At 37.5% G+C, this 14,839-nt stretch overlaps 1 protein-coding gene across 2 annotated transcripts in view; it reads right to left on the bottom strand.

Annotated features, from left to right (window-relative positions):
- The window catches only part of LOC142634372 (uncharacterized), a 28,340-nt gene that overhangs the window by 12,020 nt on the left and 1,481 nt on the right, over window positions 1–14,839 (bottom strand). Inside the window, exons 2-3 of one of the 2 annotated variants that reach the window (XM_075808668.1) lie at window positions 11,288–14,047; window positions 10,972–11,173 (exon numbers count right to left, since the gene is read on the bottom strand). The exons of the other annotated variant lie outside the window; for it this stretch is intronic. Coding sequence (XP_075664783.1) covers window positions 12,652–14,047 — 1,396 coding nt within the window. The 3' untranslated portion in view covers window positions 10,972–11,173; window positions 11,288–12,651. Of the gene's footprint in view, window positions 1–10,971; window positions 11,174–11,287; window positions 14,048–14,839 lie in introns of those variants that run through there. 2 annotated transcript variants of the gene reach the window in all.

Below are 14,839 nucleotides of genomic sequence, written 5' to 3' on the forward strand. Positions count from 1 at the left end.
CGCTTCGTTAAATAAGTTGTCATAAACTCATGGAAATTCCAATTGAAGAACTTATAGTCTATTTTCCCAACAATAGCTACAATCATTTATACAAAGGTAATGACATATTACATCTTATCACCATGGTTCTATCATGTGTAGGATCCGGGGGCATTGAAATGTCGTGGTCGTAATGAGGAGTTTCGAAAACGAAGCCCGATGGTGGATGATCGCGTCCTCGACATTGTCAAGAGAATTGGATTAGAGGGGCTGTATAGGACCCCATTTAGAGAGCTTGATCATAATTTGATAACGGCCTTTGTTGAGCGATGGCGGCCTGAAACCCACACCTTCCACCTTCCACCTTCCACATGGTGAGATGACGATCACATTACAAGACGTGGAGGTTCTGTTGGGGATTCCAATCGATGGTGAGGCAATTTTTGGAACTTGTGCCTTGAGCTGGGCTGTTGAATGTCAGCAAATGCTTGGAATTGTTACTAATTCAATGGTGCGTAAAGGACAGAGGATCCAAATCAAGAAGCTACTTGAAAAAATTGACCAAGGGTTGCCCGATGGTGCAGAAGAGGTTGCTGTGCATTAGTATGCACGGTGTTATATTCTAGCACTCCTAGGGGACACAATTTTCGCTGACAAGTCTGGCGATAGGGTGCATACAATGTGGTTGCAGATGTTGAGGGACCTTCATAATCCACCTCGGTACAGTTGGGGGAGTGCTTGCCTTGCATGGTTGTACAGAGAGTTATGCAGGGCAACTGACAAAAACGCTAGTCAGATTGGTGGGGCCTTAATACTCGTTCAATATTGGGCATGGTCCAGATTCCCTTTTTTGTGCCCAAGGATGGACCTCCCACCAGATGGTGCATATGGCCCACCATTGCCATCTTCGCCATTGTCTATTAAGTAAGTCTCTTCCTTGGTCGATTCTCTCTATTTTTTTTGGATCCATCATTTTAAACTATATGACACATTGAACTTAGCATTATTCAACTACTTAAGTTTTTGAACTTAGAATTACAAAATAATTGAACTTAGCATTATTCAAGTATTATTCTACAACTAAAGATGCATATGTAGTGTAGTAGTAGTATTTCAAGGAAAAACTCGATAAAATGTGGATTTTTTAAGCTTCCATCAGCATACATATCCTTTTTCTTTTTTATTACATTGCATAATTGGTAGATATTGATTTCCTCTTTCTTCATTGTAGGTTGGTTTGGGTCATGAGCACGAAGAATAGCCCCGCCGAAATCTGTTTGGTTCGGTACCGTCAGCTTCTAGATTCTATGTATCCCAACCAGGTATCCAAATTGTGTTTCTTGTAATGTTATCTTAGTGTATACTGTTATAACTGTAAACTATGTCAATTCAAAATAATGGAACATTGCATAATGTGTTGCGCTTTTTTTTTACTACAACAAGTGGTGTGGCAACCATATGAAGCCGAATTAGGCCACCTGCCTGTGTTCTGTGTAGCAGGACGGGACATGTGGACGGCGAGGGTGCCGCTTGTATGTTTCTGGCTAGTAGAGAAACATACACCGAATCGTGTTCTTCGTCAGTTTGGGATGGTGCAAGAAATTCCTAAAGATGTTGATACTGACGATGCCCTTCATAAGATAGACTTGAGGGGGAAGATTGAAGTGGATTGGAGGGTCAGACATTTTAGCCACATCCAAGTATGGAATACGAGAGCACAGAAACTATGTCATGGAGCACGACTAGAGGGTGCTATGTCGAGTGTTCATCCATACTTCGGCTGGTATGGTAAAGTCACATGGAGGTTTGTCGACCACACTAGCGCCTCACTTCTTATTACGGTAATCGCTTTGACCTTTCTTTCCAAATTTTGTTGCATATTACCATTTTGCGTTTGGTGTACTAATTGTATTACACAAATTGCAGGGCGCCATGCACAAGCAGATGTTGATGCGTTATGTAGTAGACAGTCCTGAGCATAAGCTGATTATAGCTATGCTGAAGGAAGTGGATCGCCTTCACCGTCTAGCTGCCCATCTTCCCTTGGAAGATGCCGATACAGCAAATCCAGAACTGCCAGAACATAATGGACGACCAAGCACGAGCTCAACTCCTGCCAGCCATAGCCATGGCCAATGTGCTGCACCCCATCAGCGGCAAAATCAACCCCCTCCACCCCCACATGCTTCTCCTGCCCCAGAGTTCCCTCCACCCCCACATGCATCACCTGCCATAGAGTTCCCTCCACCCCCACATGCATCTCCTTCCCCAGAGATCCCTCATCGTACTACTCCTGCATTTCCTGACCTACAGATCCCTGTACCCACTGCACGTGCATCATTTCACCCCGAGATCCCTTCACCCATGCTATGTACATTTTCTGACCCCGCTTATGTATCCCTTACTCCACCATCGTTTGATCTCGGCATTGATTTCAATGACGCCCCTTCTGTCATGCACACTCAATCTCCCTCACACAGCATTGGTCATATACACCATGTATCACCCTATAGTGACTCCATGTCATTCATGCCCACTCCTGGACTACATACAGCTCCTACGACTATGAGCCTCACTCACATTTCGTCCGCTACACCATCCTCCCCCGCCGTTGTAGTTCTTCAGTTGTTGGGAGTCAAGCAAATCAGCTAGCTATGCATGTCGAGAATGAGCAAGTAGTTAGGTTACACTCACCCCCACAAGGTCGGCCTAAACGCACAAGAAAAACACCTCCTTATGGGACAGGTGGTCACAAAGCAGGACACAAGGCTGGCCCCACGGTATGATTGGTCATTCACTAGCTTTGAATACGTTCGTGACTGCTGTTATGGTTGGTATTAAAATTGATTTGATCCTTTGTTTCTTTGTAACTTCGTCTTTGCAGCAATGCAAGGAGCCTGACGAAGGAGATGCAGTACCCCCTCCCCCACATACCAGACATTATACAAGACAGCGTAAGCGTCAAGTGCCATAGGGTCAGCACCCCATCTGCCTACAAATGGTGTTCAATTCAGCATGTATATAATCTGTTTGCAAGTAAGGCTTAGTTCTTAATTATTATTTGTGTGTGTGTTAGTAATGTGATTCATTAAAATTGGAGTTTATAGTAAACTTATGGACTTATGGTGTCTGGTGTTATTGTGTCAGGAAGTGGACAAGTATTATGATCTATCAGAGATTTTGGTGAAAGCGGGATATGTTGGGTCCTACAAGGTTATTTTTTAATTTTGAGCCAACTTTGTCCATGAATTTAGTATTTTCAGATTCATGTAAATGTACTTGACCTTCATACAGTTCCTTTTGTGTGCCTTTTGAAAATCTTGCTTGGTATATTGCACGTGGACCATATGGAAACAGGTTCAATCACATATTCATTGATGTGGAGTCATCTACTTTGTGAGATTTTTGTTTTTGGCAATCATTGTGTCAGTGGGCTGCAGGTTTTGGCAGTGTTTATTTCACTTCCTTTTGTAGATTTTGTTGAGTATTTAAACTTTAAAGTGTAACTTATTTTAGGAATTCAATGCATACTGGTTGTAAGTATTGATTTCCTCTTTCTAATAAAATAGTTATCTTCTTCTTAAAAAATAAAATTTGTAACTCTGATTAAAAAAGAAGAAGAAAGTTTTATCATAATATATATATTTTTTCAGTTGGGACTTATATTATTGGTTGTAACATTAGGGGTATCGGCAAAAGATTCCTATTATGTTTGGTGCACTGAAGCTAACTGAGCCCACGTTTATTACAAGTGTATTCCATTTTCCTTATGTTTTTTTTAGCTGCTTGGTTAGTCTAGTTCTTGATTATATGTCCCCTGTCAAAACTTTATTCTGTATGGATTATGGCAGTTCTATTTGCTGGTAAAATTACATGGATAATATTATGTGTTTCTTGGGAAGTGTGAGTGGAGTCCCTGCATATTTAGCTTTTATGGATTATTAGATTACACTTGCAGTCCCCATAATAAGCTGAAGCTTTAATATTATAGAAGGTTGTTCCATTTGCAGGAAGACATCAATTTCATTTGTTCCCTCCATAGCTTATTGGTGACACCTAAATTTTACTATTCACTCCCAAAATCATGTGTCAAGTTGAATTTTGTGATGCTTTGAACTTATTTTAGGACCAAAAGTTAATAGGGATGGTTGATAGTGCAATATTTACTTGGAGGTTGATAAGATTGTTTGTTTGGCACTATATCAATTTTTAAGAGTACAATTACCCCATAATTATCACTAACCTCTTGGGAGCAATCTTATGACCTTAGAATTTTAGGGTATAGAGGTGGACTAGAACTGAAAAAGGTATATCCTATTCAATACTTGTAAATTTCAGTTTAGCAAATATTCTGGTTTGTTCTGACTGGGTGAATTGCCTATGAAAAATTTCAAGGAATTTTCCAGTCAGTTTTGTAGGAGGCAAAGGACCTTACCAGGATTAGGTCACGGTCCATTGCCTTCATGAAGATGGTATACTGGAAGTGAGCAATGTCACTTAAACAGGAGAAGGATGTGGAGATTTATGATCAGCCATGCATGGATTCTATTATGCTTGGCAAATATGCAAGTTCTATTTAATAATAAATAAACCATATTAGAAGGCATTCAGGCGAAGACACCCAAGTACATGAGTAGAGGAATGGAAATTGTGGTAGTTTTGTAGATGGTTCACAGTTGCCAGGCCAACTTAACTATTGGCCTAATGCATGGAGGCCTGTGGCAGTTGATATGTCAACATATGTCAACACTCTAGCTTCTGTCATATTGTGCTGTAGAACTATATTTTGGAAGGTATTGGGCAGGAAGCTTTTATTCTAAGTAAACTAATTGATCTTGAACCAAATCTCAATATTTAGCAATGCAATTTAAATTAAACCAATATCAAGATTTATACTGGTGCATATCTGATTGATCATTGATGGTCCCTAACTGATGACATGTGTGTTTTTGACAAGTAATAAGAATTTCGGAATTCCTTCATTGAATTCAAAAGTTTGAATTCTTTTTTGGGAAGCAACATGAGATATTTATTTGCAGTTTTTATTGGTAAGTCTTTTTCGAATGTAGTGCAAATTAGCTAGTTTATGATTTACTTGGGAAATTCTATTTGGTGTGGTTTTTATAAATTTCTGTTATTTGCTTTCCCTACCATCATTTAGATAGTGGGAGGTGATAATTATACAATTGTTTTCATGAATTGTTCTTTTCCTTCTATAGGGTGGTTGGGAGAATGATGAAATTGTTGAGGAGGCAGCAGTAAGGGAAGCTATTGAAGAGGCTGGAGTTCGAGGGGAACTAATGGTGAATTTACTTTTAATAAATTTGATGCTGTTCTTGTTTTTTTCTTCTTCTTTTTCCATTGAACTTGTGTGATATTGTTATAAACCCTTTTGATTATTTTATAGTCACTTAATCTTTTGAAGGTCTTGAAGTTGATATGATTTTTATGTTTCAATTGTTGCATTATTAGTTTGCTTAATTCTCCCATGTTTATCTTGGACTGCTTTTGGAGAAGCAATAATATTCTGTTTTTTGTTTGTATATATCTGCCTTGTTAGTTGTGATTGTCGCTTTAGATGCCTACATTTCAATGCAGATAAAACTTTGATTTATTTGCTCTTCTTTTTCATTGTTTTAGTTTCCTAGATTTAGTATATGTACGAGAAAATATTACTTTAATCGATTGGTATTTAACTATCCTTTTTCTTCCCCTGCTTTGATTGTGTGTCAGTTATGTTGCTCCAGAATATGCTAATTCTGGCCTCCTAAATGAGAAGAGTGATGTCCAGAATACCTAGATTTAGATGTTGGGAAGAAGATTATTTTGTTTATGAAAGTGGCAAAGATTATAGGATGTGGATAGTTTGCTGGACCAGTCTCATTCAACATTTTAGGTCTCCCGATGCGTCAGGTCCTTACTTAACCCTGTGATTTTACTGAAATTTTCTGTCATTTTTTTTGGTGATAACTGTAAAGAATAGGCTACAAGCCTACAAGCTTTATGTTTCATTCTTATTTTATTTTTATTTATTTCCAGGAAGAAAAATCATGTCCTTATTACATGCGAACTGGATCATGTAAGTTTGGAGTTGCATGCAAGTTTCATCATCCACAACCTGCATCGCTTGGCCCTATTCTACCAGAACCTGGACATGTTGCTTTTGGATCTATGGCCCCGACAGTTGTACCTTCATCAGGTCTACCTTATGTAGGTGGATTTCCTGCATGGTCATTACCAAGAATGCCATATGTATCTGGCCCATGTTGGCAGGATCTGCAGTGTTACCCATCTGTTCCTTTTTCCCCTTCTCAAGGCATCGTATCTGCACAAGGGTGGAACACTTATAACAGTTACACGGTCAGTACTAATCTCTTAAATTGAGCAAATCGATTTTTTTTTCTGGTTCTAAAAAACCCTTGCATTGTTAAAGTTTAAATTGTTCAGTTATGCAATAAAGGATCCTGGTTGTATTGGAATTGGCCATTTTTATCATCATTTTTAACCTCTGCATATAGTTCTTCAAGTGATTTTGGAACGATAGTACTGTGATTTTAGCTTACTGCCCTTTTAGAGCAGTGCTGCAAGGATAGTTTCAAATCATCAGCAACCATAATTGACACCAGTGCAAGGCATGTCTGGCTTTCCACTATGGGGAATGCCTCAGTTCAAATGTTGGGGGTGTCATCCATTTGACCCTTCACCTAGCAATCCACCCCCCCCCAACCAAAAATAAAAAGTATCCATTTTCCTACTGTACAAGTACTAGACTTTATGTTCTAAGTTTCTGAGAAGTTGGTATCTAAGAAATGGGACGCAAATAGATTTACTGGAATTTCTTTCTCCTTTCTCACACTAATAAATTTTGTACAGCTTACTTCTCATCATTTTTAGGGATGCCCTTTTTATTATTGCTAATAAGAATTCACTAAGTACAAACTGCTGACCATTTGTGACAGGCACATTTGTTGTATTGCAGAGCTTTCTTTTCTATATTATCCTGGTTTTGCACTTATTTTCCTTTGGGCAATTTTTGTGCAAGTAAGTAATCAATTGGTTGGTTTTTTGGTTTCTACATATCAGGCTGGCTATAAAATTGTATCATGATCAGTATGTGTTCATTCGTACTTTTTTTAATTTTTTATGCTTCTAGTAATCAAAAGTATTGCTGTGATACATTATGATATAATTGGTTGTTTTTGTGCTCTATATATGGCTTCAGGATGATATACTACCAAAGTTGATGACATCCATTGGCTCCTATGAGGATCTTTTCAGGAAGGAGATATCAAAATATGATCGCAATTAGTGAAGATATTTCCACAATATTGAGGCACAAGAACAACTGTTGCTGCAAATCCAGGTTTAATTCTTTGTTTTATTGCATTTTTTTTCTTTGAATATCAGCTTTGTTTTTTCTTTTACTGAATGTGATGTTTTGCCAAATGAAATTGGTTTTGACTGGAGAATATGTAATGAACCAAATTTGATATCTTTATTCATATAATTGTTAGTCTCTAATATCTTCTCAGTTAAAAAAAGGAGAGATTTTAAGAGGCATTTCATGATCCTCAAATTATTGTTTGACATTTCTTTCAGGCTCAGAATGATGATTTTTCAGCCATCTTTAATCTTGAAGATTATAAAGGTTGGTTGAAGTGGTTTTTGGATTATAATATTTATATGCCAATTATCTGTTTGTCATATAGATTTTTTAAGCATTCATTCAATTTTCTAGCATTGATGTATCATTAATGTGTAACAAATCTACATTCTTGCTGTACTTTTTAGAGTCTAATGAATGGGTCAAAGTTTTTCATTTACACCATGTTGCTCTGGCATGTCAGCTTTTGTTGGCTTCTGCAGTTTACCGAGGATGTCACTAATCGAAAAATTTACTAAGATGCCATATTGAGGCCTACATTTGAGAGATGAGTTTTGAAAATTTAATCGGTGATGTTGGATTCAAAGTGATAACCTCATCAGAACATGGAATCCCAGTTGACTTGAACATAACTTAGTAGTTCAGATCACCTGAAAACTGTGACCTGTACCATCTCTATGAAATAGTTTAGGTCCACCTATCTCTCAACTATTTTAGATGAACTTGTAATATGCCACTAGGATTCTGACCTTGTTCTTTCTGTACCCATCTCTATCAATATACCTGAACCTGGGCTTTCTTGTTTTGGGGGGTCTGTGTTTGTGCTTGTCCATTATGTAATAATCTATCATATTCATGTTTCTCTAAAGTTCAGATTCTACTGGTCAAAGGACATCACTTAATCAGATTCTATTATCATACATTCCCTCTAATGGTCCTGCTTTTTTCAAATGCTAATATTATTTCAGCGATGCTTACAGGCTGCATTTTACAACTCAAAAATAGTTTTATTTATTTATTTATATTAAAAAAAGGTTATGTGTTGATCTTTTCCCTTCTATTTGTTCCAGCATCTCGTGAGAAATGTTACAAGCACCTCCCGCTGCCATAGCAAAGTTCCGAGAGATTAAGGAGAACATCAATGAGGGACTGAAATTTTATGTTACTCTACAGGTTAGAATTGTTTGGTTAGACTGTGTGGTGCAAGTATTTATTTAATAAAGTTATTGTTCAACTATACGCTTGCTCCTCTTTGTAGCTGTGGGTGAGATTTAATATTATTGATGTGCATAGATCTCTCCTTGTGAGCATGTGTACGTGATTTCTTCATTATTGAATTTGTGAACTTTGGTAGAAGCGACTGGTTATTTTGTCTGCACCATAAATTTAAGTTTTTTAGTTTTTTTTTTTTTGGGAGATGTGTATGTACTTCCTGGGTGGCATATTTGTATTGGTAATCATGGTAATGCATTTGGTGTGGAGTGAGAGGGAGGAATTCCTTCCACTTTTAAATTGGTGTGGAGATTCCAGTTATGGAGTTCAAATGTTCTTTTTTGAGAGTCAGAGTGTTGTATGAGTAGTTCTTTAGTCTTGGAACTAGGGATGAGCATTCCATTATAGATTATATAGACTATTTCTTTTAGAGCATTATTTTTTGTTGGACTCTCTTCCTAATTCTTTAGGAATGTTTGTAACTTGTATACACATCATGTGTTTGCAAGATTTTCTTTTTTCAATAGAATTGACATAAAAAAGAGTGGATAAATGAGCTGTCTTTTTTCAACAGGATGCAATCACAAATGTAAAGCGGCAATGCAGCGATTTTGTCATGACCAAACATCCGGTCTTGGAAATGACTGAAGATGCGCAAAGACAAATGGCGGGGCTCAATTTCCAGGATAATAAAAACGCAAGTGCTTACAACACCCTTCAGTAGGACATCAAAATCAAAGATCCAATGTTTCTGGCAAGCAGATCCTCGGCCACAAGCACCTTACTATCAGCCACCAGAGCAGCCTACAATGCCTGGGTATGGTCCCTCACCTCCCGCTTATAGCTCGCCACAGGTGCCTTCTCCTTACCATATTCCACCTACTTCTGTTCCATATCCACATCCTCAGGCCCAACAGCACCAGTCACATGCAAGCCATGAGTATGGCCAACCTGCTTATCCGGGGTGGCGAGATCCATACTACAATGCCCATGCACAACAATCTGGATCTCATCCTCAGCCTCCTTACACCATCCTAGCTCTATACCCTCCTCCTCACCAAAGTGGCTACTATAAGCAACAATAGTGTAGCTGTGTATCATCTATCCATTTTGGCTATATAATTTGATTGCTTTTGATATGTAATCTGTCACTTTGTAAATCTTCCATATTATTTATTTTCACCTAAGGGGTTCACAACTTCATTCTTATTTTTATTGTCAAATTTTGAAATGTTATGAAACATAAAGAGAAGATGAGAATGGAAGATTGAAGATATTAAAATGGACCAGTCACTAAGACCTATGTCCCCAACACCAAACGCCTAAGAGCTTGATTGATTGATAGCACATTTCAATGGAACCTAGACTTATAATGGGATTTATAGAGTTTGAAATTAGGTCAATTATCAAGTTATTACATGTATTTTGAATTTGAATTTCATATCAACATAATTGATTCTTTCAATCCCTTGATTTACTCCAAGAAATTAATTATGTGATTTTGTCTTAAGTTTTTGTTAAGTGACATACTTTCCAGCATCAACTTATGTTTTTAAGTATCTCTAGTTTCCACTAAAAAAAAAAAGTATCTATAGTTTCCACTCATCTGAGTTCTTGTTTTTTGCTACACTCATTTTATGAAGTTTTGCTTCTTTATATTCCAGTCCTTAACCATGGCATAGCTGGTGGTATAGCTGGGGTGAGTAGCTGGATGTAGAGGGCATGATCTCAGGTAAAAACGTGAGCCTTGAGCTGGTGGCTTTTTAGCACTACCCTTCGTCATCTATGATTTCTTGATTTTGATTAGGAAAGAAGACTCAACTAGAAGTTATAGTTGAAGGTTAAACGGTATATTCATTTAAGCACAAAACAAAAGGTGTCATGGTTCATGCTAAAGGCAGTAAAGCATTAGCATCAGCACTTTAAAAAAAAATTAGCATTTGGCACATCAAAAACTCACTTTTTAACACAGCCTTTTGGACAAGTTATTCTTTAATAAAATCATGAGGGTAATAGTGAGGACTGAATGGGGCAATTATTTTTTGTGAGGTTGACACGTGGATTCAGTTAGGGCCTGACAGGAACTCACCCAAAAAAAAAAAAAAAAAAACATACAAATCGAGTTCATAGAACTCGATTTCTGTGCACTTATAAATCGAGTCCTATGGACTCGAGTTCTACAGTGAGTACTCGACTTCCCCAAATTCGAGTTTCCAGGCAGAGAGGTCACACATTTTTTTTTTTTTCAGTATTACTTTTGCTTACTTTGTTTTCTTACCTTTTTTTTCCCATTTTTTTTCTTACCTTTTTTTTTTCCTTTTTTTTTTTCTTATAGTCTCAACAAGAAGCACCAATACAGATGAGTATAACAGCTAATAGAAATAATTAACAACTAATTGAAAGATAAAATTAACCATTCATAATATCACAATATAGAAACAGGTACATTGGATACAGAATACTTCGATTACAAGTGCATTCAGTGATAAAAGAAAATAATAATTGTGCCGATACAACCTAGTAGTAAGTTCAAATATACAATAAAGAGAATCACAATTTACATCTACAATGGCATTCCAAAATCGAGTATCTGCATACCTGAGAAAAATTGAAATATTGTCGTTAGATACCAACAGCCAAAACAACGGTACTAATCTACGTAACTTGGATAATTGATACGCACATGAAATTTTATATAAAAGCATCACTTACCTAGGTTGGGTCAGTATTGCTTGTCGAAGCCCCACGGGAAAGCGGACATCTTCTACGGTTATGCCCATGTTGATGACCCAGTCCACAGCTCTGCTTTTGTTGAATCTCCCTCAAGTCAGAATCTGGCCTTCGGCTTCCCGGTTTTCGCCGAACCCCATCCATCTCATTCCGTATCCTAGACTTCACAGGTCGACCTTTGGCCCGCAACAGGTCTGGGTCAGGCACCCACTTTGGACCTTCTACATCCCTCCACAATGACTCTGACTTTGGCACCACAAATTGGTGTGAGTAGGTGCGAATTGCGTTCTCCAAACTATAACATGGGTCAATATATCTACTTACATCTTGCCCCAAGTACTGAAGAACTGTAATTGCATGTGAACAAGGGATTTTTCAATTTTGCCACTTTCCACAACCACATGTTCTGGCCAATATGTTTATTTCATGACTATGTTGTCCCCCTCCAGAGCTATGGATGTTGTACGCAGTCGTTACTTGATATACACCATGGACATTATTAAACGGCCTTACTTGGTGTGTTTTAGATTTTTTCAGATTTGCATCAAAGATTTGTAGGCATATTTACTCCACACCTTGCCCTCCAAGAGATCATGAGTAATTTTTTTGTGTCGATCATGGAAATACGCGACAAGTTTGCTCCAAGTGAATTCAACCAGTGTAGCAATGGGTAGGCCACGAGCACCTTTGAGTACTCCATTGAAGCACTCCGAGACATTGGTTGTCATAGCCCCATAACGGTATCCACCATCACGTAGCTGGGTCCACTTCTCTATATCCTCTTTCATTAGATATGTGTATGGCATGATGGATGGGTCAGGTTCACTTACTTGTTGTTCAGTGGCTGATTTCTTCCTAAGGGCCTCGATCTCGGCTTCCTTGATAGGTTGCATGTACAACTCAAATTTAGCTTCCTGAGTAGCATACTCCGCTTTCAAGGCCAATGACTTTAAAGTGGTATCCTGAAAATGCGTGTTGAAGTTGCTAGCAACATGTCGAAGGCAATATCTGTGGTATACTCGTACTCGTCCATGATCATCTTTAGGCCAATTTGCAATTGCGTTTCGAATACCCTTATGTCGGTCAGAAATTATGCATATGTCCTTATTTGCTATCACATCCCCCAGTGCAAACCTGACGCAATCTAAAAACCACCTCCAACTAGGCCCTGACTCTTTGTCCACAACAGCAAAGGCGAGAGGCAAAACCTTGTTGTTGGCATCGGTGGCCATTGCAATCATCAACACCCCTCGATATTTACCATACAAATGGGTCCCATCAATATTGATTACTGGCTTACAATGTCTGAATCCTTCAATGCAAGGAGCGAAAGCCCAAAATACATATCACAATATTGTAACACCTTCCTCCCTCGGTTCAGTGAGATACCAGTACCGGGTACCAGCTTCTTGATCCAAGTATGCCAACAACTTTTTCAGCCTTTCGTAAGACTCTTCCCAATCGCCGAATATCTTTGCAATAGCCCTTTGTTTCGCATCCCATATCTTATAGTAAGAAAGCTTATGTTCATAATACTTTCCTTTGATGTAATCTCTAAGGTGTTGAATTGTTGCCGTGTGATTTTCTCGCAACGTTGGAACAAATTCTGCTGCAAGAAAATTACAATCCATCATTCTACCATCAAGAGCCATGCCAAGGGTCATACAACTGTGAGGACCCCCATAAGATGTGACCATCCATGTTCCCTGTTTAGGCTTCATGACTGCTCCAACGTACCACTTGCATGACCCATCCATGCATTTCACATATAGTCTACTTTTGGTCGACCTACTAGTCAGAAAGTTTCTGTTATGCTTTGCGGCATAAATTGTTAATGCACGTTTCACCGCTTCTTTATTCGCAAAAATCAACCCCGTACAAAAATTCATGTCTGCATTCCAAGAAGAAGCAAATGCTTGCTCACTAACTTCAGGATCAACCATATTTTCCCAAGTATTTTCATAAAAAGATAAGGCGGGAGGTTCATAAACAGGGGTTGCATTTGTAACATGCTGAACTCTAACAGTAGAGTTTGCATCATCTTCATCACATTCATCCATATCATCAACATTAGGATTGAGAGTAATTTCATGGTCATCAACACCCCTATCAAAGTCACCTCGCTCAATCCTCTCTTCGTACTCATCTCTATCGTCAAGATCTTCCCCAACACAGTGTTCGTCTTCATCTTCAACTACTGGAACTGTAGAGGATTCACCTCGATGTGTACAAAATTGATCTTCATATCTATTGTCAGGTTCGCTCTCAACTGTTCTTGGTGTCTCTTGAAAAAGGGGTGTATAGCCTCCCAACGTGGTGCATTGATCATCTAGAACTGCAAACTGTAGAGATGTAATTGTTTGTACAATATCCTCTACGCCGACTTCTGCACGCGGCTCCAAACTGACGTACAACTCAAAATTTGCTACTTGTTCCAATTGACGCATCTTGTGAAACATGAACTTCACATGTTTGTCTTCTGTAATCACCATATATCTGTAATTAATGCATTGATTGAGGACTTCATGTGGAGAATGGAAAGTAATATGTATGTCATGCAAAGCAGGGTTCAGTTGCAGCTCTTCCATAATTTTTATCTTCAAATCACTCAAGGTCTTTAACTTATGGCGTATCATCATATAACAGCACTGGATACTCGGACCTTGAAATGGAAATCCGTCATAAGGGTTGGCATTACTAAGGGATCCACCGTAGTATATATTTATATAGATCATTATCAACCTATAGATCATCAAGTGCAATTGTGTTAGTGACAAATTTATAACTCTCAATCAACATCAATCACAAAACTTTGGGTATGACATGCCAACAATACTAACCTCAACTAAATTTGCATATACTCACATCCAAATCATTCTAGAGGCATGACTTTCAAAACCCATTCAAATAAGATATGATGAACAAAAATATTATAGCAACTAGTTACCCATTGAAATCTTTGTTACAAATCTGAAACAACTATATCTTGAAATAATTTATACTAAAAAGACTGTCATGGGTGTCTTAGGTATCAAAGTCATAATCCATTTCATACCAATGACAAAAACCTAAAAGTACTAAATATTCCTAACAATTGATCACAATATTTAGTACTAAATATTCCCAATATTAATTTTAAAAAAAAACCTAGCATAATCACAATATTTGGTACTAAATATTTCCCCAATACTAAATATTCTCAATAATTAATCACAATATTAATTTTTTTAAAAAACCTAGAAAATAATTTAATCACAATATTTACACTAACAAAAAATAAGCAAATATTCTCAATATGTTGTAATAACATAATTAATCACAATATTTGGTACTAAAAATTCTCAATATTAATTTCCTAAAAAAAACTTAGCAAATAATTTAATCACAATATTTACACTAACAAAAAAAAAAAATCCAAATATGTTGTAATAACATTAATCACAATATTTAGTACTAAGTATTTCCAATAATTAATCATAATAATAATTAAAAAAACTAACAAATAATCACAATATACTAACAAACTACCCACAA

The sequence above is a fragment of the Castanea sativa genome, chromosome 5, assembly GCF_040712315.1.
Source record: "Castanea sativa cultivar Marrone di Chiusa Pesio chromosome 5, ASM4071231v1".
Lineage (NCBI taxonomy): Eukaryota > Viridiplantae > Streptophyta > Magnoliopsida > Fagales > Fagaceae > Castanea > Castanea sativa.